At 54.0% G+C, this 27,522-nt stretch overlaps 2 protein-coding genes across 5 annotated transcripts in view; one reads left to right on the forward strand and one right to left on the reverse strand.

The window, feature by feature from the left end:
• KLC3 (kinesin light chain 3) overlaps positions 1 to 25,283 on the reverse strand; it is a 33,476-nt gene extending 8,193 nt beyond the window's left edge. For 2 of the 4 annotated variants that reach the window (XR_010938967.1, XM_067718672.1), the window contains exons 1-7: positions 3,145 to 3,410; positions 2,407 to 2,637; positions 2,025 to 2,094; positions 1,401 to 1,620; positions 944 to 1,031; positions 769 to 870; positions 71 to 244 (exon numbers count right to left, since the gene is read on the reverse strand). Coding sequence is in view for 3 of the 4 variants with exons in the window: in XM_067718672.1 (XP_067574773.1) it covers positions 71 to 244; positions 769 to 870; positions 944 to 1,031; positions 1,401 to 1,620; positions 2,025 to 2,094; positions 2,407 to 2,637; positions 3,145 to 3,402 (1,143 nt within the window). In the remaining variant the exon portion in view is untranslated. Of the gene's footprint in view, positions 1 to 70; positions 245 to 768; positions 871 to 943; positions 1,032 to 1,400; positions 1,621 to 2,024; positions 2,095 to 2,406; positions 2,638 to 3,144; positions 3,411 to 6,547; positions 6,906 to 7,208; positions 7,559 to 25,143 lie in introns of those variants that run through there. The other 2 variants (XM_067718674.1, XM_067718673.1) reach the window with 2 other exon arrangements.
• Positions 16,896 to 25,777, forward strand: CKM (creatine kinase, M-type). Its single transcript, XM_067718690.1, has 8 exons — positions 16,896 to 17,053; positions 19,108 to 19,326; positions 20,221 to 20,375; positions 20,892 to 21,024; positions 22,869 to 23,040; positions 23,994 to 24,117; positions 24,533 to 24,722; positions 25,243 to 25,777. The coding sequence occupies exons 2-8, from the start codon at positions 19,134 to 19,136 to the stop codon at positions 25,419 to 25,421; spliced, it is 1,146 nt and encodes a 381-aa protein (XP_067574791.1). The 5' UTR covers positions 16,896 to 17,053; positions 19,108 to 19,133; the 3' UTR covers positions 25,422 to 25,777.
• Positions 25,778 to 27,522: the final 1,745 nt, after the last annotated feature.

Raw genomic sequence — 27,522 nt, forward strand, 5'->3', positions numbered from 1 at the left:
ACGACAGCTCGAGGGCTGGGCAGAGGTGGGGCCCCAGGACCAAGACACCCACGCCCCAAGGCGCCCTCACCAGGTTGTTCTTGGTCTTGGCCACATTGGGGTCGTGAGGCCCGCCTAGGGCCTTGTAGATGCTCAGGGCCCGGCCGTAGTGCCGCTCCACCTCCTCGAACTTGCCCTGGTTCTGACACAGCAGGGCCAGGTTGTTGAGCTGCTTGGCCACGTCCGGGTGGTTGGCGCCCAGGACCTAGGAGTCATGGGGTCAGCCGGGGTTGGCGGGCCACGTGATGCCAACAGCCGTAATGAGAGTCATGGGTTGGTGGTTATAGGATTGAAGTGGATGGAGAACTACAGGAGGTTGGGGGCAGAGGGCAGGAACTGCCTGGTCAAACTGGGGAGTAGTTGGGTCAGAGGTCATGGTGGTGCAAGACCTCATGATATGGGTCAAATAGGTAGATCAAGGCTGGGGTTGTACTGGTCACGTGGGGTTGGAAGGTCGGGACCGGGTGGGGGCATGAGGTGACCTATGAGAGTCAGAATTTAAGACCAAACAGAAGTCATTGGTATGTCAAGGGTGGTGGGTCAGGGGATTGGGTGCTCTAGGTTCAAATTGGAATCTCACGATGCCAAATGGGAGGGGCACAGAAGGTCAGAGGTCACAGGAGCAAGTCAGGGTCATGCAAGGGCCACAGAATTAAGCGCTGAAATCAGGATCAAGGGGTGAGAGCCACTCAGGACAGGGGCTCCGTGGGAGCCGGGTGGGGGCAGGACCTTCTCACGGATCTCCAGGGCGCGCTGGCACAGGGGCTCCGCCTCCTGGTAACGCCCACGCTTCCCGTAGAGGACGGCCAGGTTGTTGAGGGTGGCGGCCACCTGCAGGGCGCGAGAGGCGGGTCAGGGGTGGGAAGGCACAGCCCACAGCCCTCCCTCCTGGGCCTGCGCTCACCGCGGGGTGCTCCCGGCCCAGTGTCTGCTCCCGGATCTGCAGGGCGTCGTGGAGAAGGTCTGTGGCCTCTTTGTACTTGTTCTGGTCCCTGTGGGTTGGCCCGAGGGTGGAGGGGGTTTGGCCAGGTTGGGGTAGCAGGGGCCACGGGCTGGGCTGAATCCCGCAGGCCCAGAGACCTGACGACCAAGCATGGGTGGCATCCTCTGGGGGTCCCTTCTGGGGGTCCCTACACTCCCAGTTGGCTGCGAAGCCTCTGCCACCCTAGGTCTCTTCCCCACTCCACTGTGGTCTCTCTTGCCCATGCTGACTCCTCTTTGCCTGGGTCTCAGTGAGTGGCCTCCCCAGAGCTCTGCCCCTTCTCTCCACCACCACCCCTGGTGCCCTGTGCTGGCAGAGCAGGACACCAGGGTCCCCCCGCTTCCTGCCCCCCTCCAGCCGTGGCGGCTGCAGCCCTCACCGGTACACCAGCGCCAGGATGTTGAGCATGGTGGCCACGTCAGGGTGGCAGTGGCCCGAGCTCCGCTCCAGATCCTCTAAGGCCTGGCGGCACAGCGGTGCAGCCACCTCGTAGCGGCCCTGCCCCGTGTACTGGAGCACGAGGTTGTGCAGGGTCCGAAGGCGGGCCGGGATCTCGTAGCCACCCTGCTGAGCAGAGATGGCCCCCGCTGCCTCGGGACCTGGGGGTGCCGGGCACCCAGTCACTGCAGGCCTCCTACTCCAGCCCCACACGAGGGGACACATGCACCCCAAAGCTACAGCTGCCTCGCTGGCCCCTGGGCCCACGGGCCCCTGTTCTGACGTCTGAGATTGGAATCACAGGCATCTTACTGGCCCGTGGGATGTGTCCTAGCCTGCGGGACAGAAACATGGGAGCCACCTGGCTCCTGGGGCCGTGGCAGGCCTGCTTTTGCAGCTTCCAGCGCCACCTGCCCGCTGTCACCCCCACAGCCCCCTGCTTCATCCCCCTGACACCCCGCCCTGACCTTCCCCATCCTCCTTCAGAGGCCTTGGGGGCCCAGCGAATCAGAGATTCCCCCCAGCCTGGGCCATTCATCCTCCTGGCTGAGTTCCCCACACCCACCTTTCCTCTCCTCCTCCTCACTGGGGAACAGGGAAGCCAGGCTGTCCTGCTGATGGGGGGACTCGGGCTGCTGCAGAGAGGACAGGAAAGTGGGTGTCATGAGGCTTGGGAGTTTGAGTCAGAGACTGGGGTCCTGGATCCCAGGGTTTGAGGGTGGTGGTGGTCAGGGGTCTCCTGAGGGCTTGGGGAGGATCCTCGGGCTTTGTGGAGCAGATGGGGGCCTTCGGTGGAAGTTCTAGTGGGGCTCTGCAGAGGGTCAGGGGGTTCTTTGGAGGGTCTGGGGCACTAGGGGGCACCACGGAGGGATGGGGGCTGTGGGGTATCTAAGGAGTGCGGGGTCCCCAGCACATCATGGCCCCCGCCCCGCTGGGTCCCGCAGCACCTGGCTCTCCGCCGGCGGGTCATACTGCCGCAGCTGCCCCAGGAACTGCAGGTGGCTCTTCTCCTCCTCCAGCTGGGCCACAGCCTCCTCGCTGGCCCGCAGCCGCTGCTGCGTCTCCTCCAGCTCTTCCCGCAGCCATGCGTTCTCCTGGGCCAGCCGCCGGGCCTGCGCTCGCAGCCGCTGCTTCTCAGCCTCCAGCGCGCCCACGTGTGCCGACAGGGCCAGCAGCACCTGCCAGGGAGGCGGGGGTGGCGAGTCAGAGGCCTGGTCCCTCTCACCCCCGACCCAGCCCAGGGCCTCAGATCAAGCCAGAGCACCCCATTCTCTCCAGGGTGCCCCGAATTATACAGAGACTCCTCCGTTGTGGCTCCAGGGATGCTCAAAGGCTCTCAGGGCCATAGTCCAGTCCTGCCCCGGGACCCCTCTGATGTCACCCAGGCACACAAATTACACTCAGGATACTTCACATGCCACCCATGCAACCCCAAAGTCTCCCCAGGACCCACAGTTCCATGGAAGGACCCCACGTGGTTCAGGGGTCCCTGTCGCACACAAGGACCCCATCCCCAATGCAGCCCAGGGATCCCACCTCAGGACTGGAGCCTCCCCCTCACGGGCCTGGCTCCCCCAGTCCCCGCTCTCCCCAGGCTGCCCCCTCCAGCACACCTGGCCCCCTCATCCCTGGGCAACCCCCAGGGCTGAGCCACATCCCCCATAGTTGAGTTGGCCCCCTCATACCTGGGCCTCACCCAGCCCCAGCTCGATGGCCTCCAGTGAGTGGCTCACCACCTCCTGCTTTTCTTCCAGCAGCTCCAGGCCAGCCACCGGGCCCTGTCCTGCCAGGGTCTCCGCCAGGTGCCCGGCCAGGCCCCGGTGCTCTGCCCGCAGGGCCTCCAGCCCCTGTACCACTTGTCGCGTCTGTTGCACCAGCTCCTCAGGGCTCAGGTGCTCTGGGCCCAGCCCCATGCTTCCCGGGGCCGCCACCTTCACGGACATTGCTGCTTCTGGGGGTGACCGGGATCAGGGGGTCACTGCCAGGGCCAGGCAAGTCAGCCCCTCTGCCTCCGCGCCATTTATGCCACAGGTCCCCTCAACCCTCTCCCTGTCCGCCCATCCCGGCCAGCCCTCTGCCTCCGTGCTCTCCTCACTCCGGCCAGCACCCTGTCCCACACCCATCCTGGCCAGCGGGCAACTGGAAACCTAGTCTTCCCTGTCCTCGGCCCAGGGCCCCGCCCTGAGGGCAACTCCAAAACCTCACTATATATGATTAACCAAAGGAGGGCAAACAGCCATCTCGAGGGCTCCCACCCAGCCCACCCCAAGGACCCTGGGTACCCTGGCCCAGCACTCCCGGCTGGCTGTGTGACCTTGGGACCAGAGGTGCCCGCGCCCACTGGGCGTGTGGGGCAGGACGCGTGGAGGCGGCAGCCTCTCTGTGAGCTCATTCTTAGGGTGTTTTTGTTGGGAACCAGTCAGACCACTGGGGGTGGGGTGGGGCAGGAGGAGAGGGCCAAGGGGCTGGGGTGCTGGAAGCAGAGGCCTCTAGACTGGGGAGGTCAGGAAGGGGGGCCCCGTGTGGTGGCTCCCGGAGCCCGAGGACCTGACAGACCCAGAGGAAACAGGCTCCACCCTCCACTGCAGACATGCTCAGCCAGCCCAAGGCATGCTGGGTCAAACGTGTGGCAGGCGTGGCCCATGGATGTCACATTGGCCATGTGACAGCTGAGGGTCTGAGGCCCAGATGGTAATGGATGGGGGGGTTCACATGTGGGACTTCATGGGGTTGTATATGGGTGACAAGGTCAATGACACATCTGGTGACGATGCCTCTGGGGCCGTCACATACATACATACATACACACACACACACCTCTCAGAAATACAGCGTAATACACACTGTCCTCTCAGAAATGACACACACACACACTTTCTCTTAAAAATACAACTCAGCACACCCTCACGCACATCCACATTTTCCTTTCAAAATATTGATACAACCTAATGCAACACACTAAGGCACGCACACAAGTACATTCTTCTTTCAGAAATAATACATACACACTCTCCTCTGCGAAGCACAACTCAGCACACAGGTATACTTTCCTTTCAGAAATAAAAGCCAGACATAGAAAACAAATTTACAGTTACCAAAGGGGAAAAGGGGAGGGGAGGGATAAATTAGGGGCTTGGGATTAACATATACATATATAAAATCGATAACCGACAAGGACCTGCTGTGTATACAGGGAACTATACTCAATATACTATAATAACTTATAATGGAAAAGATTGTGAAATATATATATATATAATACAACGGAATCACTTTGCTGTATACCTGAAACTAACACAACATTGTAAACCAACTATACTTCAATAACAATTTAAAGACAAAATAAAAGCCAACACACAAACTGTCTCCTCCCTCAGCCCCCCTCACCTGCAAAAAGATAACCAAATCCCAAACCACTTCCATTGGGACTGCCTCCTTGAACTTTTATGCCCATGACACGTGCCCTCTCCTACACCCCCCGAGTCCTGCCAGCACCTAGCGCTCCATCCTATGCCCAGCGCCTCCTCCATGCTCCCAGGATTCACGGTGGACCCGTCACCATCCTCCCCATTTCCTTCCTTCCTCCCCACCTGGCCAGCCAGGGATTCGCACACAGACACACTATAGAGCTTCACACGCGGACGTGCGAATGACCCCCGCGGCCAGGCTCTTACGCCGTCACAAGCGGGTGCCCATGGCACAGACAGCTGTAGAGACACAGGTAGTCCCATGCTTTCCGCACAGTCTCTCAGGCTTACTTCACTCAAGCCACTGTGTTCCCCTGAACAGCCCAGAACTTTTAGCACCTGTGCACATGCTCCCAATCACATCCACTCAGGCACAGAGTAAGGGCAGGTGTGTAATCCTGCGGATTTTATATACTGCAGCCTCTCCATCGCCATCAATCTCTCTCTCTATGTATATACGTGTTCGTACATATATCAATCTCTCTGTGTACGTAGTATATAAGTGTGTGTATGTATATCACACCATATGTAGTCTTACACCCCACACGCAAGTCAAACTCACAACCACACCCGTTCATTGAGTCATCCCGACCACCATGTCCATCATTCACGAAAGTTTGCGGACGTATACAACCTCCCACGACATCGCGCACAATCTCAGACAGCCGAGCCGAATGTTCCAGACGCAACCTCCGCACAGTAACAGAGCGACACGCACAGCCACACATCACTCGGGCTGTTTCCTCGACACACGCTGGCTCCCACACTCACGCCGGCCTCCAAACAGCAAACTCCCCTTCACCAGCTGAGCCCCGTGCGCACAACCGCGCAGCTGACAACGATGTTCACAGTCACACTCCACGCATCCATCCTGAACCCATAGTGCCCACCTCCTTGTCACACCCCCAGTCTTACAGGCAGAGAGACAACCACGGCCACACAATTTCTTGGTGACACACCTAACCCTATAAACAGTTCAACTCCCTGCCAAACACACACACACACACACACAGCATTACAGACACACAATCAGAGGTCGCCCACATTTTCACATCACTGAAACAGTTTCACATCATTCAAGCAGTCCCTCTGTGCCCTCGCAGGCTTACACGGACAGGCCATCTCCTGTACCCACATGTACCCACTTGTACCCACAGCCTGACACCATCACACACACCTGAGCTTCGTACACCATCTCTCATGCCCACGCACGCACCATCTCCACACACACATACACTCGCAGGCGGGAGGCCTCCATCCTGGCCAGCCCCGCAAACCACACAACTTACCCCTGGCCGGCCCGTCCAGCCCCGCGCACCCCGGTTTCACCGCTCGCGCGCCCGCCCGCTGCCAGGCCGTCACAAGGGCCCCCTCCCGCCCCCAGGCCCCGCCTCGTCCTCGCTCCTGTTTACCTGAGCCCGGCGGAGGAGGCGCGGCCCCAGCTGGGCCTCCAGACCCCGGGGAGCCCCAGGGTGGGACAGGGGGCGTCCAGGGGCCCCAAGGCCCGTCCCCGTCTCCAGGCCAGAGGGCCCAGGGGTGCGCCAGGCCCAGCCCACACCCTCCGCCCTCGCCTCCATCCTCGCAGCTCCTGGGACTCCCACCCCGCATTCCCGGCGCCCACCTGACCGCAGACAGCTCCTGGTCCTGCTTCGCCGCGCTGCGCCCGTCCGCCGCGCACGCCTCGCCGCTTCCAGCTGCGCAGCGAGTCTCGGGCCGCGGGCGGGTCCTCCGGAGGGGGTGGGGCGGCCCGGAGCCCCGCCCCCACAGGTGAGACAGACCCCGCCCACAGCCCGGGGAAAGTTAAGCGCTGCGGCCCCGGCCCTAAGGCAACCGCAGAACTTCGCGTGCGCGTAGCCGGTAGCCTCTAGGGCACGTCGAATCTGAGATGATTCCAGTGCCTAGGAGGCCTGGAAACCAGAGTCTCAGCGAAACTAGAATCTTGGAAACTTTGGATCCCAGACGGATGGCCTTCCTGCAGTGCCAGCCGCCGGCTCTTTGCCTTGGCTGTGCGCCCTGCTTGGACATCTCTCCACACAGATCTCGACGTTTGTCTGGTCCCTTTTCACAGGCCGCTTACTCCGAGAGGCCTCCCTTGCCTGTCTCTTCTAAATTACACCTTCCCACCAAAACACGACCTCATTTCTCTCCTTGATTTTGTTCACAAAACTTTGCAGGACCTAAAATTATTTCGTGTAACATTATAATTACTATGTTGTCTTACATCACATTATCGGTGAGGCTGAAAATTGAGCTCTGAGTTCACATCCGATTTCAGTACTTACTAGCTGCGCAGGCCTTGGACAAGTAACCACTCTGTCTCCGTTTCCCTAAACTGTAAAATGGGGTAGTCAAAGGCTGTGAGAATATTTTTTCTGGCTGTGTTGCGTCTTCGTTGCTGCACGCGGGCTTTCTCTAGTTGCGGCGAGCGGGGACTACCAGTGCGCGGGCTTCTCATTGCAGTGGCTTCTCTTATTGCGGAGCACGGGCTCTAGGCGCAGCGGGCTTCAGTAGTTGTGGCGCACGGGCTTAGTTGCTCCGTGGCTTGTGGGATCTTCGCGGAACAGGGTTCGAACCGGTGTCCCCTACATTGACAGGCGGATTCTTAACCACTGCGCCACCAGGGAAGCCGAGGCTGTAAGCATTGAATGCGTTAATGTATGGATCGGAAGCATTTAGCAAATATTACCTACTGATTTTATGGTGTTACATTATTGGTTCTCCCCCACTAGAATGCCAGCTCCCTGAGGGCAGGGCTCTGTATTGTCAGCACGGTATCTTTAGCATTAGAACAACCTGGCGCAAATTAGATGCTCAATAAATAGGTATCTTTAGCATTAGAACAACCTGGCGCCAATTAGGTGCTCAATAAATATTTGTTGAGTGACTGACTCAATGAATCAAGTCCTAGAAACATAAATTGGCCAAAGCTGGGCGCACAGGATTCTAGCATCATCGAATTTGGTTCAAGGCGAGCTTTGCCAAACCCTGGCAGTACACCGGTCGCTGCACTAAAGGATACTTCCAGAAGAGGGCGCTGTTGGTCCGTAGACCAGGCACCAGATTCCCGCGCGGCTCTCTACTCCCCTGTTCTCCGAGCTTCCATGCAGATGCTCCCTCCTGCCGAAGGCTCTCTCAGACCACCCCGAGGCTGGAGGAAACGCCTTTCCTGGACTCCTGCAACCTCCTGGGCTCCCATGTTCCAGCCATGCCCATCCTGGGTCATCACTTCTCTGTCTCCCATGCAGGACTGTAAGACCCAGGAGGGAAGACAGAGCCAAGGCAGTCTCAGTCCCTGCTGTGTGCCCAGTGCTACCCAGCACAGCCCGAACACAGAGAAGGCACTCGGGACAATGGTTGTTGACTGACTGATGGAAAATAAGACTCAAACTCACGCTCTAACTTCTCCAGGTATTTCTAGGGAACAGGGTAGAAGGCGGCAGCTGAGTCCTTGTCCCCCATTGTTCTGACCTCAGGACACAGGACATTGGTTCTGGAACTGCCACAAGCTTACTACGAAGCAGTGCAGGGACTGGAGCCAGATGACCTAGGTGCAAATCCCTGCTCTGTCATTTGTTGGCTGTGTGACCCCTGAGCCAGGAACTAACCTCTCTGGTCCTCACGTTCCTGATCTGTAGAAATGGACTCACATGTGTAACCTACTTTGTGAGGCTGATGTGGGGATTAACGAGTAATCCCTGTAAAAGGCTTAGAACAGAGTGGCACATGGTAAACACTGTGTGTGTATGTGGGGTGAGGGGGTGGGAGGGAATTGGAGCCAGGTAGATCTGCATTCAAATCCTGGTCTTGACATTTCCTTTCCATGTCACCTGGGGCAAGCCATGATTTTCTGAGCACCTATTTCCTCATCTATAAAACAGGGATGGGGACTTCTCTCGTGGCACAGTGGTTAAGAATCCGCCTGCCAATGCAGGGGACTATGGGTTCGAGCCCTGGTCTGGGAAGATCCCACGAGCCACAGAGCAACTAAACCCGTGTGCCACAACTACTGAGCCTGCGCTCTAGAGTCCACCAGCCACAACTACTGAGCCCGCGAGCCACAACTACTGAAGCCCCCGCGCCTAGAACCCGTGCTCCGCAACAAGAGAAGCCACCGCGATAAGCCCGGCACCGCAATGAAGTTAGCCCCCGCCCGCTGCAACTAGAGAAAACCCACGTGCATCAACGAAGACCCAAGGCAGCCAATAAATAAATAAATAAATAAATATAAAACAGGGATGATTGCACTCATCACATAGCATTTGGGCTGGCCCTGTGCCAAGCACTTTTGCACAGCGTCAGCTGGGGCTGGCATTCCTGAGTTCTTACCCAAGACAGGCCCTATGTCAGGTCTTGCCTTGTAGATTAATTCTGTTCACCTTCACACCAACCTGCTATGATTGTCCTCATTCCACAGGTGAAGAAGATGAGGCACAGAGAGGTTAAGTGACTTGTCCAAGATCACACAGCCAAGGAGTAGCAGAGCCCCTGAATCCATACAGCCACCCTCTGAGGTAGGCACTCTTACTTGCCATATCTAAAAAGGAGGAGACTGGGCCAGGCTGCACTTCAGAGGACGTGGGGCTAGCCGGTAGAATCGGTGGGGTCTCTGGACTGGCTCTGCCATGTCAAAGGTTTTCTTTAAGATCACTCTGACGTCAGACTCTCAGCTGCCCCACAAAGTACTCTGTGTTACCAAAAGTACACCTTTCACAGCAGTCTTAAAGTTCGCAACAGAAGAATTTAAAGTTCCTGCAACATCCAATAACTGCAATTATTACCCATAATGGAATAGGCATAAATCCTGCACAGACTGCTGGAAATGTTTTTCCAAAGCATGGTTCAGAACTGCAAATTAGGGACTTCCCTGGCAGGCCAGTGGTTATGACTCTGCGCTTCCATTGCAGGGGGCACGGGTTCGATCCCTGGTCGGGGAAATAATATCTTGCAAGCTGTGTGGCCAAAAAAAAAAAAAAAAGAGAACTTCAAATTGTTCCTAGAGATCATGTTGGAAGTTGTTAATATCTGCTGCTTGGAAGATAAGATTACCTTTCAGAATGAATATTGGTATTGTTGTTGTAAAATTGAAATCAGGCATTTAAAATCCTATGAAAACACAAATAGTTGAGGAAATAATGAAGGGGACTCTGTCCCTTCCTGTTATTCACACGCTTCATGTGAAGAGGGAAGGCTTCCGCATTGAGGGCATCACTACCGCAGAGGATCGTAGTCTTTCACTACTACCTTCCAACACACACAGGTAGTTCCCGTGGGGTAAATGGATTTACCCAACTGTGTTTGAAAACTGGACGATGCTTCAGACGTAGCGAACAAACGTATGGACGCCAAGGGGGGAAAGTGGCAGGGGTGGGGGGTTGGGATGAACTGGGAGATTGGGATTGACGTCTATACGCTAATATGTACAAAATGGATAACTAATAAGAATCTGCTGTATAAAAAAATAAAATAAAATTCAAAAAAAAAAAAACAACTGGAGGATGCTTCTGATCATTTTCTGAGAACATTTGGGAAATTAAAATGTACTGAATCTTCCTATTTGTCTTTGAGTTAAAAATGTAAGAGGATTACGGATGGTACGTGGCAGTTGGCTTGATAGCATCTGACTTGCAGATGTAAAAATAGTTGAATTCTTACTTATGTATCATTTATGATCGAGAATATAAATGTATTGATGAGTTCTTTTTATCATTTAGGTTGTTTTTGAGTTTCAAATTCATGTATTCATATAAAATTTAATTTAACACCAGAGCCCAAAATTGGCTTTTTAAAAGATCCAGCCATTATGTGTAAAATTGATATCCTACACCAAAGTGTTTTAACTATGATCTTGCAGAATCCAACACTTGTAATGGTGAGAATTGAAAATAAAGTAGAAGCATCTTTGGCTGAAAAATAAAGAAAGAAAGGGCTTCCCCGGTGGCGCAGTGGTTGAGAGTCCGCCTGCCGATGCAGGGGACACGGGTTCGTGCCCTGGTCCGGGAGGATCCCACATGCCCTGGAGCGGCTGGGCCCGTGAGCCATGGCCGATGAGCCTGCGGGTCCGGAGCCTGTGCTCCGCAACGGGAGAGGCCACAACAGTGACAGGCCCGTGTACCGCAAAAAAAAAAAAAAAAGAAAGAAAGAAAGAAAGAGGAGGAAACTGAAGCTCAGAGAGGAGAAATCCCTCACCCAAGACCACAGGCAACAAGGCAGTCAGCATTTGAACTTGATTCTAGCTGGGGGAGGGCAGCTCTAGTTCAGTCAAAGCATAACCAATTCCCTGGTCGCCTTCTCTGTTGGACTCAATTTTTTTAGCATTTCCACCTTTTTCCTCCACTTGCAAGAACGCTGTGGAAATTATTCCTAATGGTCCATGAAAAGATCAAGGACCAACCAAACTCAGATGTCTTCAGTTGCCATGTTCTAATTTATTGGCAATAGGGTGAGTAATGCTTCCCTGAATATTTCCTGGTTAGGTTGCTTTACCAGATGAAAAATGGCCAAGACAGTTATTAATTAAATAAAAATGCAGCAACCAAATGTGAAGATCTCAAACTGTTTCATTTTGAAGTATCCATTAAGAAACACTGGGTGGGGACTTCCCTGGTGGCGCAGTGGTTAAGAATCTGCCTGCCAGTGCAGGGGGCACGGTTTCGAGCCCTGGTCGGGGAAGATCCCACATGCCCTGCAGCAACTAAGGCAGCGTGCCTAGAGTCTGTGCTCCACAACAAGAGAATCCACTGCCCTGAGAAGGCCTGCAGGCAGCAACGAAGACCCAACACAAGCAAAAATAAATAAATAAATAAAATAAATTTATTAAAAAAAAAAAAGACAAAGCACAGCTAATTAAAAAAATAAAAAGAGCTTATGTCAAAAAAAAAAGAAACACTGGGTGGGATGGAGTGGGAGTTTGGGATTAGCAGATGCAAACTATTATATATAGGATGGATAAACAACAAGGTCTTACTGTATAGCACAGGGATATATTCAATATCCTATGATAAACCATAATGGAAAAGAATATGAAAAAGAATGTATACCTAGATATATATATATAACTGAATCACTGTGCTGTATAGCGGAAATTAACATGACATTGTAAATCAACTATACTTCAATAGAATAAATTAGAAAACAAAACAAAAGAGACACTGGGTAGAAATTTGTCATACCTTTTAGCTTATAAATGTATTTTCAACGTCCATCCATTTACAACTAACTCCTGGTTTCATTTTCTATCAAACCATTCTTTGAACTTGTCTTCCTTCTAAAATCAAAATCATCCCAAATAAACTCATATTAACTAGTGACAAAAAAAAAAAAAGAAGCAGGCACTCAACAAAATCCCCATCTAATCACTTAAGGCCTCAGTTTGCCATGTCAGGAAAATGGGTAGATGCAATGGGGGCTTTTCTATTTTCATCTCTTGGCCATAGTTTTTAAAAAGCCTCCCCCCTTTTTAATTTTTATTTATTTATTTTTACTCTCTTAACTTTCATATAACATACAGCAGTGTGAATTATATTTACTCCCTTTTTTAATTTAAGAAGTAAAGTGCTGTCAGAAAGGATGTTCACAGAGAACAAAAGACTACAGAGTGAAAAGTAGGTCTTTGTCACTCCGTGATCCCCACTCTTCCCAGAAGCCAACATGATTACCAGTTTCTAATATCCTTCCTGAGATCTTCCAGGGATATGAATTGTATGTGGATGTCTGAGAACGAGTGACCGTTTAAGAAAAACACAAATGAGAAAAACCTTACCCATGGAGGTAGACTGAACAATGGCCTTGGCTTTGAGTGGGGTCGTGTGACTTACTTTAGTCAATAGCAAGCAGAGTGGCACAAGTACCAGTCATGCCAGTTCTGAGCTTCGACCTAAGGGGCCTTGAACGTTGCCTTTTGCGCCCAGGCACAGGCATGAGAAAAGCTTCCCCTGCATGGCTGCTCCCCCTTTGGCCCACACACCACAACGTCTCTGTAGTGTTAAAAGATAAACTGAGGTATATTAAAATTGTATTGAGTTTGAGCAAAAATCGATTCGAATCAGACAGCATCCAATCTAGCAGACAGAAAGGAGCTTCGAGGAACTAAACAAAATGAAAGACTTTTATAGGTGGAAGGGAGCAGAAACAGGAAAGTTGTACCCAGAAAAAAAAAAGCAGGCTGGTTATTGCAAGGTCACTTTCCTTTAGGGACGGCAGGGGTCTATCAGGCAGATTACCTAACTAGTGCTGATCTGAGTGGGTGGTTTAAGATTCCATCTCCAGGAGAGCCGACACTGTCATTAAGTCTTGATTTGGTGACACGGGGCTTAGCATTTGAGCCCGTTGTCTTGTTTTTAACATAAGAGTATGGAGCAAAGCTTCCCAGTTGTGCCCAGCCCGAATCAGCCAACTGTCAGTCAACCCCACATCCATTTCAAAGTTCCTGCATTTTGGGGTGGTGTGTTTCACAGCATTTTTGTGGCAACAGGTATATATATATACCTTTTTCTTCCCCCCCCCCACCCCGCCACTTAGCAATATACCTTGGTGCTATGATCTAAATGTTTGTGTTTTCCCAAAATTCATATGTTGAAATCCTAACCTTCCAAGGTGATAGCATTAATAGCTGGGGCCTTTGGTATTAGTAGGAGGAGAAGCCCTCATGAATGGGATTGGTGCTCTTATAAGAGAGATCCCACAAAGCTCTCTTGTACCTTCTGCCACCGGAGGATACCAGAAGTCTGCGATCCCTTGCCCTTTTCCAGTCTCAGCATCCATCCGCTGTAAAATGAGGCTTTAGCATGAACAGGTGGAATCAGGAAGGGAATGACTACTCCGTCCAGTCTGGTTCTGCTACTTCCCAGCTGTGTGATTTTGGGCAAGTGACTCAACTTCTCTGGGCTTCACTTTCTTGACTTGTAAAATTTGCATATCTACCTCACAGGACTGCTGGAGAATTAAATTGGTTAATACACATACAGTGATTGAATCCTGAAACCAGACTGCTAGGGTGGTGAAGGGGGCAAGGAGATGTGGGTACAAATTGTCAGGGCCTAAAGACCCAGAAAGAGACTCTGGGCTGACAATATTGTCTGACCTTGCTGAGAGGCCTGAAAATTATCTTTACCAAAGCCTGAACCCACTCTCAGCAGCCCTGTGCCAGTTTGATTCCCAGCTCTGCCCCTTCCCAGCTGTGTGACCTTGAGCAAGTCACTTAGCCTCTCTGAGCCTTATTGTTGGGAATGTTAAATGAGCTACTATATGTAAAGCAGTTAGCCTAGTACTTGACATATAGGAGTGCTCCATGAGAGTTAACTGTTAGGGTGGAGACTGTGGAGTGGCCACTCAATATTCATGCTAACTTCCTTCTAGCACATCCAGTTTTTCAGAGGAAGCATGATTCTGGGGGCAAGAGGTGTTGCCTCTTCTCTCCAACCTCACCCAGCCTAGAGCCTGCTCCTTCAGCCCTTCCAACAATTTTGTGAGCACCTAATATCTGGTAGGAAAGCCCTTTCTGCTTAAGCTGGGTGAAGGGGTTTCCAAATAACTGATAAAGCTACTATTATTTACTTAGTCAACAAATACTCATTTATCCTGAGGGCACTGGGGAGCCATGGCAGGTTCTGAGCAGGAGAGGTCAGCAAGTAGGGAGTAGGTGGGACAGGGCAACACTGGGGCAGGAGCCCAGCGAGGAGGCTAGGGCAGGAGTGAATGTGGAGGTCTTGAGCTAGGGTAGGAGGGATGGACAGGCCTTGGAGACTGAAGGGCTCAGGGGCTGGGAGTGGGAGGAAGATATATGATGGAGATTATAGTGCTCCCCAAGGTCAACTGTTTCTGTGAGACTCAAAGAAGATAAAGGAGGTAGAGCTTATGATACAAAGTCTGCTGGAGTGTTTGATTGGCTCAGCCCTGGTCACATGACTGGACCATTGCTGCAAAGGATTATGGGAAACTGAGTTTCTGACATTTTTGGCTTCTCCAAGGGAGGTGGTCAGAGGGTGGGGGGCTCCCCAGACACAGAAAGGGCTTCGGATGCTGTGGCCAAAAGGAATGTCAAATGTCCACACAAGGGGTTATTAGGGGTCCAGGGGGCTGAGCTGTGTGTGATGTGGCTGGATCCTGTCTCTCCCTTGCTCATAGCCCTCAGGGACTCCTATCCCACTCACAGTGGGATGGAAACTCCTCCACGGCCCCTAGGACCCTATAGGTCTGCTCCTGGCTTCTCTCCAACATCATCTTCTCCCTCCCACTCTCCCCTCTGCCCCATCTGCTCCAGCCCTCCAGCCATCTCCCTGTCTCTCAGATATGCCAAGCCACTCCCACCTCAGGGCCTTTGCACCTGCTGTCCCTCTTCCAGATCTCCACATGGCTGGCTCCCTCCAGTCTCTGCTCGCATGTCACCTCCCCAGAGAGGTCTGACCTGATCTCCTCTGCTGTGCCATCACTCTCATCCCTTACCCTCTGTCACTTTCCTTCAAAGACCCATTGTCCCTGACATTAGAGCATATATTGACTTGTTTACTCTCACTGAAATGTCACCTCCACGAGGGCAGGGGTTTTGCTTATTTTCTGCTGTGTTCCCATTAAGTGCTTAATAAATAATTGTTGAAATGATAAATGCATAATTCTAGACCAGTTCCTTTTAGTTCTCTGGGCCTCAGTTTCCCTAACTGTGAAGGAGAACTTTGTCACTCTGACCTTACTGGGAAGGGGACGTTGGTGGAGAGATCAGGGGCTAGGCCCCAAGGAAAAGTTTTCTAGGCAGCTCCCCATCCCAATAGTAACCTAGGGAGAGGTAGAGAGGGTCCCCTTTCCCTAGATCAGTGCCCCTATGCCTGGGAAGAAGTGGGGAAGACCGGGGAGGAGGGAGGAACCTCAGAGGGAAAGGAACGTTCTCTTCTTTGTTTCAATCCGGGCGCTCCCTGAACCTCCTCCTCCCTGGACTTGACCCCGCTTGCCCAAGTCTTGGCGCCTTCCAGGCGGAGGAAGCAGTTTCCTCTGTGCCGTCCCATTTCCGCAGAATCTCATCCTCGGCCCTTGAGGTCCCCCGTCACGGTCGAGGTGCTGAGAGCCCGGATCCGAGCGAGTCCTGCGCTCTGACCTGAGCCGCCACCCAGCCCCCTTCCCCTGCGGGTGGGGCTGGTCTCCCGGGCTCGCGGCTGCCCTTGTAAGGAGGCGAGGCCTGGGGACACCCGAGACGCCTGGTTATAATTAGCCCGGACACGTGGTGACCCCACCGCCTCACACCTGCCCCCGCGCCCCCCCATCCCCAGCACCTCGGGTCCCCCAGAGAACACAGCGAGCTAGCTCTAAAAATAACCTCCCTTCCCGGCAGGCCACGTCCCTCCCTGTCCCCTCCACAGCGGAAATCTCCCAGTGTCACCAGGCGGGTGGCCTGGAGTGGGAAAGGTGACCACCGCCTCCAACCTGGCTTTGAGTTAGAACCGCCCCAACTCAGCCCAGCCTCAGTTTCCCTCCCACCCGCTCCCAAGGAGGAAAGTACATCCAAGCACAGGTTTCAGGTCACCCCTGTTCCCACCTCGGCTTTGGTCAGATACTCCCTGTAGCTGGGTGACAGCAGGCAAATCACACAGCCTCTCTGGATCTCTGTTTCCTCTGCTGGAAAACCAGATACCTGACCTTCAGGGGCCATTGCAAGTTTCCCCAGGGCTAGGGCTCAGGACCTGCTGTTTGCTGGGGTCAAGGCCGCTGGGGGCTGAGGAGAGGCTGGTGGCCCAGCGGAGGGCCGGGGGGGGTGGCTTCTACGTTCCTGGGACATTCCCTGACACTATCCCGTGGCCCCGGCGGGGGGCCAGCTGTCCCCGCCAGCCCGACTCAGCACTTGGTCGGGGGACCAGCTTGGTGGTGATGGGGGTTGGGGGGGGGTCTGGGCCCAGACCCTGGGGCGGCCCATACAAGGCCATGGGGATGGGCGCGAGGCATGCCTGGGTTCCGGGTGGGCACGATGCCTGGGCGGTGAGGTGAGAGGCTCAGCTGCCTTCCAGCCCTGTCCCGGGGGGCAGCCCCTCCCAGCCAATAGCACAGCCCGGGCTCCCCCCTATATAAGGCCAGGGCTGTGGGCCTTTCCTTTGGGTCAGTGTTGCCTCCAGGACACAGACAGCCCCTGTCAGCACATCCCAGCCAGGTACTGCCTGGGGTGGGATTTGGGGTGGGGTCCAGAGTGGGGTCCTCCTCTGGAATCAGAGTCCAAGCTGGCTCTGGAAGGGGTCTTACGTGTCCTCCCCCATGTCCTCCTGCACACAGGCGGGTCAGTGTGTGGCAAGGTGGACCTTGTGTCAGAGAGTCCCCTCCACCTGTGAGCCCCTGACTCCCGGTGTAACTTGTGATCTCTGTGGCACAGGGTCCTGGGGAGGGTTTCCAGAATGGGAAGGAGTCTTGACAGCTGCCAGCTGTCACCCCCTGCAAGGGGCTTGGGCCAGGCCTTGTTCATGATGGTTTTTCACCAGAACTGGGTACCATAAACTGTGGGAGGTGTCTGTGTGTCACCTGTCAGGGCCTCTGCGACGGCAGGGACTGTGGGGTCTTTGCGTTGGTGACCTCGTGGGTCCCTATAGCGTTCCACACAGTGTGACCTTGTGTCTAACTTTCCGTGGCTCCTGCATAAGTACCTGTATCCTGGGTGTGTCCCTGAGCTTGGATGTGTGCGAGTGTGGGTCCGTGTACGGTGTGATCTGGGGGGTCCGTGGTGACGTGTGTGTGCGGGGCTCTGGGGCTATGACTGCTGGTGTCTCTTGGGCTCACCAACCTTGCTTCTGTGCCTTCTCCTGGCCTGTCCCTAGCAGGGATGGGGGTGGGGACATGCCCTGAAGGGGGCTTTCTGGGTGGAAAGCCCTTGAGCCCCACAGCCTGAATGCATATCCTCCTGGCCACCCTGGCCCACCTGTTTCTGGCCTGCTGACTTGGTGCAAGCCGAGCCCCTGGCATGCGGGGGGTGGCGGTGGGGAAGGAGGAGTTTGCCAGACTCTAAAAATAAATCCCCAGCCCTGGACATCAACTCCAAAGGCTTTCGTGGGTTTCCATCCCCCTTGGCCTGATGCCTCGGCCTTCCTCTCACCCTGGTCCCCGTCTCCTTCCCACCATCCTACCCGCTTCCCATTCCTGGAGCTGGGAATGAGTATCCCATCCCTACCACCACCACCAAGGGGTCCCTCCTCCTTCTGGGTCTTGTGGATAACAGTAATAATAGCAATAATAGCAGCCACCCCTCTAGGTATCAGGCCCCAACTACACGCTGGGGCCTGTGCTCAACCAGCCACACGCTTGAGCTCAAAGAATCCTCCCAGCACCCCCATGGGGAGCGTTCAGTTCAAAGAGGACAGAGGCTCAGAGAGGCTGAGTAACTGGCCTGGGGTCACACAGCCCGGAAATGGCATAGATGGGAATTGAACCCGGTTCTGTCAAACTCAGAGGCTGAGCTGTTCTTCTACTGTGCCCTGCAGGAGAGATGTCAGCAAACAGAGGTGGGGGCAGGCACCCAGCCATCACTCCCACCCTGCCCCTCATCCCTCGACTGAGCACCCAAGAAGTTTTATGGAGAGAATGTCCCTTTTCTGCTCACACACTCATTGCCAGCAACACCCTCCATCTTCTCACCAGCTCCTCACAGTTTAAAATAACAACAACAACAATAATAATAGCTGAGCAAAAAAGTGATTATTGTGTTCCAGGCACTATTCCAAGTGCTTTACATAATTAACTCACTTCATCCTTCCAACACCTCCATGAGGTGAATGTTATTATACCCGCATTTTACAGGTGAGTACTTTCAGGCACAGAGAGGTTAAGCAACTCACCCAAGGTCACACAGCTTGTTGTAAGTGGCAGAGCTGGCATTCAAAGCCAGGCTGTCTGAGTCTAGAACCTACACTCTTACCCATGCCATGATGACTACTCTGGCTTGAGGGGTTCCCCCCTCCATTTTCCAGCTGGAGAAACTGAGTCTCTAGCAAGGTTACTAGTCTAAGGTCACCTGCCAGGATGCGGTGGAGCTAAGATCCTAACACAAAACTCTTGATACATCCTGTCGAGATGCAGGGGCTCAGAGAGGGGATCCCTCTGGCTCCAAGTCACACAGCACAGGAGTCAGGACTGACCCTCAGGCCTGCCTGACCCCAGAGCCCGGCTCTGTTCTTTGGCTGGTCTCTACTGGATGTGAGCTAATCTTCTCCTCCGGCCCAGCCCACCAGGTCCCCCACGCCGCCACCATGCCGTTCAGTAACACCCACAACAAACACAAGCTGAACTTCAAGTCTGAGGAGGAATACCCAGACCTCAGCAAACATAACAACCACATGGCCAAGGTACTGAACCCCGAGCTCTACAAGAAGCTGCGGGACAAGGAGACGCCCTCTGGCTTCACTCTGGACGACGTCATCCAGACAGGTGTGGACAACCCAGGTAAGCCTCCTCAGTGGAGCATCACAGGGACCAGAAGGCCGGGGGCTGCTCTGGAGGCTGCCTGCCAGGCCTCCATCCCACCTCCCTGGGTCTCAGTTTTCCCATCTGTAAAATGGGGACCATACCCATGGGGCTGCTGTGAGAAACAGAGGAGTTGAGATGGGTGAGGTGCTTGGGACAGGGTCCGGCTCGCGGTAAACCACTCGCTAAATGTGCAGGAGTATAATGTGAGACTCCCCTGAGGAAGCTAATGCACCTCCCAGGCCTCAGTTTCCTCACCTGCAAAATGGGCACCCACGTTGGGAAAACATAGGCATCAGTACACATGGAGTGGCGCCTGGCACAACGTCTGCACTCAGACTCTGACAGGGGGTATCATAAGCCCTGTGCTTCCTTCTCCAAGGACACCCCTCCAGGGCGAGTGGAACTGGGCAGGAGCCCGGCTTCTAGCCTTAGCCCCCAACTCATGGTGTGATTGAGGGGAGAGGCCCTTTCTCTCCAGGCCTCTGTTTCCCCACTTGGGAAATAAGAGGGTCTTTCAAGTCTCTTATTATCTGTGGGGGCTGATAGTTTAAGGTTCTGAAATTTTTTAGGAGAAGATTCCATGATTTGGGGACTCTGACATGGTAATAGTTTTAGTAACTGGCCCCCCAGACTCCTTCTCCTCTGTTCTGCCCGCAGCCTTCCTCCCACCCCCCCCAGATGCCACCTTGACTTTTCCCAGCCTTCCCTCCCCATTCCTACCAACCCTCAGCTTTCTCAGTTCTGACCCAGAGGTGTCGAGTGAATTCCCTTGCACGCGCACGCGCACGTGCACAGTCTACACTGGACCCAGGAGCCCAGGCCTTCCTTGCTGGGGATGAGCGCCTCTGACCTCCCCCCCGACCCCCCCAGGTCACCCCTTCATCATGACCGTGGGCTGTGTGGCTGGTGACGAGGAGTCCTACACGGTTTTCAAGGACCTCTTTGACCCCATCATCCAGGACCGGCACGGGGGCTACAAACCCACCGACAAGCACAAGACCGACCTCAACCACGAGAACCTCAAGGTCGGCTGCCCCCAGGGGAGGGGAGGGGCGGGAGAGAGAGGGTAGAGGGATGAGGAGAAGGGAGGAGGTGGGGGAGACACCCAGAGAGACAGGGAGACGAACAGAGATGGAGAGAAACACAGAGGGAGATGGGAAGAGAGAGGGACAGAGAGACACGAAGTCAGGCAAGGAGATGGGGCTGAGGGCAGTGGGGGTGGGGAGAGGGGGAGAGAGAGAGACAGAGAGAGAGAGAGAGAGGGAGGGAGGGAGGGAGAGAGAGAGAGGGAGGGAGGGAGGCAGGTACAAAACAGACATGTAGAAGAGGGAGAGACAGAGACAGAGATGGAGAGAGAAAAATGGGGAGAGAGAGAGAAGGGGTGTGGTGGGGAGGGAGGCCAGTGGGGAGGGAGAAGCCAAAGCAGCAGCAGAGAGCCTGAGAGAGCTGGGAGGGCCTGGCGGGGGACTTGACCTCGCTGGGGAGGGGGACAGGGCTCACAGGATGGCCCGCCCCGCCCTGACCCCCCATCCATTCTCTAGGGTGGAGACGACCTGGACCCCAACTACGTGATCAGCAGCCGTGTCCGCACGGGCCGCAGCATCAAGGGCTTCTCGCTGCCCCCCCACTGCTCCCGCGGTGAGCGCCGGGCCGTGGAGAAACTCGCCGTGGAAGGTGAGAGCTCCCACCCCACACACTGCCGGGGTCCCCCAGCTGTGGCTCTGCTCCTCCGTGGGCAGATCTCTGGACTCCCCTGGGCCCCCATTTTCCAAAACACTGAAAGAACTTGGGAAGTCATGAGTACTTGGTGACTGACAGCTGGAAGCATTACCCCTGGTGGAAGCCTGGGGGTGCTGTCAAGACTTGACACCCAATTGCGCCAGGGTCCTGACCTTCGTCCATCTATTCATCCATCCACTCATCCATTAAGCAAACACATATGGTTGTTCTGGCTCTGTGTGGGGAGCTGGGGCTCCTGTGATGAATAAGATGGACAAGGTCACTGCTCTCACAGAGCTGTCAGCCTGGTGGGGAGATAAGAGGAAACACAGAAACCAACAAAAGAACAAGATAATTCCAAAATGCCATGAAGCCAAGAAACAAAGGTTGTGGCACAGAATGACTGGCGGGAACTACGTTAGAAAGGAGTTGAGACCTGACTGCCAAGAAGAAGCCAACCTTGGGAAGAATCCCAGGCAGGTGGAACAGCAAGTGCAAAGGCCCTGGGGTGGGAAGGTGTGCTGGAGGAACAGCAAGGAGACCAGTGTGCCTGGAGCCAAGTGGCTGACGGCAGGAGGGGAGGAGATGAGGTCAGAGGGGTGTGGGTGGCCAGGTTGTGCAGAGCCTCGTGGGCTGTTGGGAGGACTATGGCTTTGACCCTGTGGGAGAAGGAAAGCATGGGAGGGTGGTGAGCAGAGGAGGGACAGGTTCAGACTAATATGGGTCCCTCTGGCTGCTGTGCAAGGAGCAGACAGTGGGCAAAGGTAGGAGAGAGGCTGAGAGGGGGAAACTGCACCTGTCCGGGTTGGGGGGTGAGGGGTAGCTATGGAATGGGGAGAAAGAGTGGGTATGTTTGGGAGGTAGAACTATTAGGGCTGGCAGGCAGTGTTGTTCTGCTAAATGTTTAACAATTGGCTCTCAAAGAAAAAACAAAAACAAAAAACCCAAACAAAGAAAAAAACCAAGCGCTGATTTGCAGCCAGCAACTACCAATTTCTCTGGTGTAAACTCTCCTTCTGTGGCCAATTGTAAGCTAATCACGTGACATCATACAGAGCTGGCCAATGGGAGGAAACGTGCAGTAGCACATCGTTATGTAGCATTTCCAACATACAGCTACAGTGGATGAGAATAACTTCAAGAACATAGAAAATAGTAAGTGTAGTAAAATCATTAGAAAGTGATAGTTCTGAGTATTTATTCCCTATGTTTTAAATATAATTTATTTAACTGTAAGTTTTTATAATTTATTTTTAACAACATAATATAGTATATAGTATAGGATATAGAATATATTATGTGGTGTATTATACAAATAATGTATAAAATATATAAAAATATGTATATGTATTATATAAATATATTTATTATACACATACTACATATTTACTATGTATTATGAATACATATGAATATGTACAAATACTATAAATACTATACTATAATAATGTTTACTGATGGCTCCCGGATTCCTGAGACTCTGACTCCCTGTCCTGCCAGCCAGCAGGAGCAGGCACCAGCACACTACTGCTCGCAGGTGAACTGGATGTGAGGCTTGGTGGCGGGAAGGGGAGAATCCATGTCTTTTGTCTTGAGCACTTGGTGTGGGTTTTCCCAGGGCAGACAGGGGAGGAGCACGTTTTGGGGAGGGGTCATGAATTTGGGTTTAGACACAGTGTTTAGGCGCCTTTAGCACCTCCAGAGGGCCAAGGTCCAGGCCCGTTAGGGGTAGCAGTGTGGGCCTGCGCCCCACTTGAGGTGGGGCAGGCTGCTGACCACTCCTTCCTGCGGCCCCTCAGCCCTCAACAGCCTGACGGGAGAGTTCAAGGGGAAATACTATCCTCTGAAGAACATGACAGACAAGGAACAACAGCAGCTCATCGACGACCACTTCCTATTTGACAAGCCCGTGTCCCCGCTGCTGCTGGCTTCAGGCATGGCCCGAGACTGGCCCGATGCCCGTGGCATCTGGTGAGGCGCCCCTGCCCTATGGCCCCCTTCTCCCCTGCCTCCTCCAGCCTTCCCATGACTTTCCACCAAAGTCAAGACCATAACAGTAATTATCCAGAATGATCTTGCCTTCCACCCCTGCCCACCCTGTGGTCTGCATGTCACATTTTGGGAAACTTGAAACTTAGACTTGAACCAGACTCCCTGGATGCAAATCCCAGCGCTGCCGCTTACTAGCTGTGTGACCTTTGGCACACGATTTAACATGTCTCTGCCCCAGTTTCCCCATCTATAATATGGAGATCATGACAATTCATAGCTTTGGGGGTTCTCGTGAGGATTAATTGAGTTAATTTATGTAAAGTATTGGAAAAGGTGCCTGGTATATAGTAAGTGCTCATATTGGCCATTAGTATGATTTTTATTACCAGCTGTTGTTGCTAGCTAGCTGGGCTTTCCATGAATCTTTGAATCCCTGATTCTGGTGGTCAAAGATTTTAAAAGGTTTTGCGGACCTAGGTTTCAAAAGATTTGGAGAGTGTAGGTTGTAAGATTTCAAGATTTTAAATATTTTTAGATTCCACTAATTTCCGATTCTGTGATTCAGTGGTTTCAAACATTTCCAGGTCCTAGAGTTTTACAGTTCTAACACTCTTTCTGAGATGCCACAATGTGATGGGAAGATCTATCAATTCTGATTCCTGGCTTCCGTTTTTCAAAGATTCTGAGATTCTAAGAGTCTATAATGTTGTCCAAAGAATTAAGACCCTAAAAGTCACTGATCCCAGGATTCGAGATTCCACAGGTCCAGTGACATTAGAGTCTACAGGTGTTAGCTTCTCAGACTTTGAGGTGCTCCCACCTCTTGCCCTTCAGGCCCGCTGCCCCCTAGCGGTGGGTATGTGTTTGCAAGACGCAGGGGAATGGGGTTCCCGCGGAGCTGATTCCTCAGCCTTTTGCTGCGCCCGACCTAGGCACAATGACAACAAGAGCTTCCTGGTGTGGGTGAACGAGGAGGACCACCTCCGAGTCATCTCCATGGAGAAGGGGGGCAACATGAAGCAGGTTTTCCGCCGCTTCTGCTTGGGGTTGCAGAAGGTGGGTGCCTGCCTCTCGCGTGACTCTACGTGACCACCCCAGCTGCCTTCCGGGGCCCCTCCCCTCGGAACCCGGCTCCTCCCTATACCCAAGCCACGCCCCTCAGCACCCACCCCACTCGCTTTCCAAGGCCCCGCCCTTTGAGAAACCGGCCCCACCCCTATGTTCAAGCCCCGCCCCTAAGAACCCGCCTTCCCGGCGTCCTCAAGCCCAGCCCCCTCAGAATCCTGCCACCACCTGTGCGGTCGGGCCCCTCCCCTCAGAATCTCGTGCCTCCAGGTCTTCCAGACCCGCCCCCTCGGAATCCTACCCCTACTGACATTCTCACACCCTGTCCCTCCGAACCCTGTCCGGGTTGTCGGTGTATTTGGGGGCGCCCGCCGGCGCTGATCCAGGGTCCTCTCCCCCACCTCAGATTGAGGAGATCTTCAAGAAAGCCGGCCACCCCTTCATGTGGAACGAGCACCTGGGCTACGTGCTCACCTGCCCATCTAACCTGGGCACCGGGCTGCGTGGAGGCGTGCATGTGAAACTAGCGCACCTGAGCAAGCATCCCAAATTCGAGGAAATCCTCACTCGTCTGCGCCTGCAGAAGCGGGGCACAGGTGCGGCCTACATCCCCTCCTGCGGCTTCTGGGGCCGGCCCTTTGCGGCGGCTGAAGGGGAGGTGGGGCATCCCCACGAGTTCTGGGGGTCGGCAAGGGCTGCCCTTCTGTAGCTTCAGTTCCTTCCTCTGCAAATAGGCATCAGCACGCCTTATCTCAGATGAGTCAATATACCATCATGGTTATATAATTAATATACACTGTGTATGTCCCTGGCCGCCTAGGGACCTCACTTTCCAATCTGTAAAGGGGAGGATGGTCAGGATTCGACCCCAGGCAGCCCGGCTCCAGGGCTCAACTCTGTTACCCACCGTGCTGGATGGTCGAGGGGTGAGGTACCTAAAGCCGGAGATGTGGGCCCGTGAATAGACAGACGCTTAGGAAACTGCGTGCACTTAACCTTTACACAGTAGGCACTCACTCAGTACATGCGGCAGTCGCCGTTGGCACGGGGGTTGCGTCCCGGGCCCCGCTCCTGCATCTCTGCTCGCTCCTTAGCCCCGGCCTCCTATTCCCGCAGGTGGCGTGGACACGGCCGCCGTGGGCTCAGTGTTCGACGTGTCCAACGCCGATAGGCTGGGCTCGTCGGAGGTAGAACAGGTGCAGCTGGTGGTGGATGGTGTGAAGCTCATGGTGGAGATGGAGAAGAAGCTGGAAAAGGGCCAGTCCATCGACGACATGATCCCCGCCCAGAAGTAGGCGCACTGCCCGACCGCCGCCGACTGCTGGAGCCCCAGCCAAAGGGAGGACCCGACCCACCGGAGGCCCGCCCTTCATCCTTTGTCCCGCCCCTTTCTCCCGGAGTCCCGCCTATAAAGGTTTAGTCTACCGGGGGCTCTATCCACCCTCCTTCGAGTTCCAGTTCCAACCAGAGTTCCAACCAATGGGCTCCATTCTCTGGGTTCTGGCCAATGAATAACCTCCCTTATGCTCTCCTCTCTTTTTCCCTGAGCTCCGCCCACCATCAGGCACTCTGCTAATGGAGAGCACCGGGGCTCACCTGCGGCTCATGCTTTTTCTCCGCTCAAAGCAACCAATAAAAGCAATGGTGGCCTCAGCGTTGTGTGCGATAGTTATGGGGGGGGGAGGAGGAAGAGGAGGAGGAAAGACTTTTGTAATTGGCTACTGTGTGACCTCGAAGCGGTTTGCCGTCTCTAGGCATGTCCTAGGGCTAGACATGCTTTATCCCATCTCTAAAATGAGGCAAAGTTAGGGTACAGAGTCTGATCCAAACATTACAAAGCTCTATGGGGAATCTGAGACCCGGAGAGGTGTGGTCCAGGGTCACACCGCCGAGCTTGGGCCCTTCCCAGCCTCGGCTCCCAATCACTCACGCTCAGATCTCAAACACAGGGTCCTCGCGAGGGAGAAACGGAAGGCAAAGAAAATGTCTGAGACTTGAATCTGGCTCCCCGGCCTCCGGTTTGAGACCCCCCATGCATCTCATCACTGTCTACTTCATTATGCGTTTCACTGGCCTCCTTCTGTGCGATCTGACTTCAGCCCTCTACAGCGGCTACCAGTGTTTCCAACTTTCCTTACTTCGCTCGAGAACCTGCCATGGCTCCCCACGTCGCCTAGAACGCTCTCGTATTAAGTGCGATTCTTCAAGGCCAAACAAATTCATACCATTTGCTGAAGGCTCACCCTTCTAGTTCTTTTCCCATGATTCCCCTATACACTCTTTTGTTTTTTACACCCTGCAATTCCCACCTTAATGTCTGCCCAAGCTGTTTCCTCCTCCAGACTGGGGCTTGGGTCAGAGCATACCTGTGAAGTCTTTAAGGATAGGACTTTTGGAGAGCTTGGTCCCAGAAAAGAGCAGGAAGGGGCCTTGGGGTCGCGTGTGGGAGAAGCAGGTAATAGAAGTCAAGAAACATCTGAACATGTATTGGGTGTTGGCCACGTCAATCACTTCTACTTGACCCCATAGGCTGAGGCCTCCATTTGCTGGGGCATAGCACGTGGGCCCCTAAAGAGACGAAGGCCTCAGAAGAAAAGGTGAGGCAGAGTTAAGAAGACAGAGCCCCCAGGGACCGGGGGGAGGCACTTTTTCAAACCTTGTCACATAGGTAAAGGGCCCTTAGAGATCAAGAAATCTCTCCGTTTTCCAGAAGGGAAACTGAGGGCCGGGGATGTCAGAGTTCCCAGAGAGATTACCAAAACAGAAAGGTTAGAAGAGCCCCCAAAGGTCAAGGCGCGCAGGGCCTGTTAGACATGGGGATGCCCTTTACAATACTATCCCCCAATGACGATCCCATCACTCATCCCAGCTCCACCCCTGAGGCCACACGGACCGCACACACTCCAGCCAGTAGGGCCTGAGCCAGCCAAACCCAGAGGCCAGGCACTCGGCAACTACCATGCCTGTCCCGCCCATTTCGCCTCATAAGGCTGAGGTCCACCCCTTCTCTCCTCACCTTCTGTCTGGTCCTGACCTCCTCGCTACTCTTCTGACCTGATTCCTTCCCTCCCTTCACAGCACAAACCTGCCCCCGCCTCTCCCTTACAGCCTTGCCATGGCTCCCCAGTACCCTTGGCACAAAGCCCAGGTGCCTCTCCACAACCTTCAAGGCCCTGCCGGCACCTCCAGCCTCATCTCTCACAGTGACTCTATACTCACTCAAGTCATGTGTCATTTGCTGAAGGACCTGTATTTTCTTGCTTCCCAGCCATTGTACCTGCTGTTCCCTCTGCCTAGAATACATGACCCACAGCCCGCCGTGTCTGGTTAGTTAGCTGCTCATCGTTCTCTCCGTCACAGCCAAGCTGTCCCTCCCAGGAAGCCCTCCCTGGCTAG

Source organism: Pseudorca crassidens, chromosome 20 (assembly GCF_039906515.1).
Source record: "Pseudorca crassidens isolate mPseCra1 chromosome 20, mPseCra1.hap1, whole genome shotgun sequence".
Lineage (NCBI taxonomy): Eukaryota > Metazoa > Chordata > Mammalia > Artiodactyla > Delphinidae > Pseudorca > Pseudorca crassidens.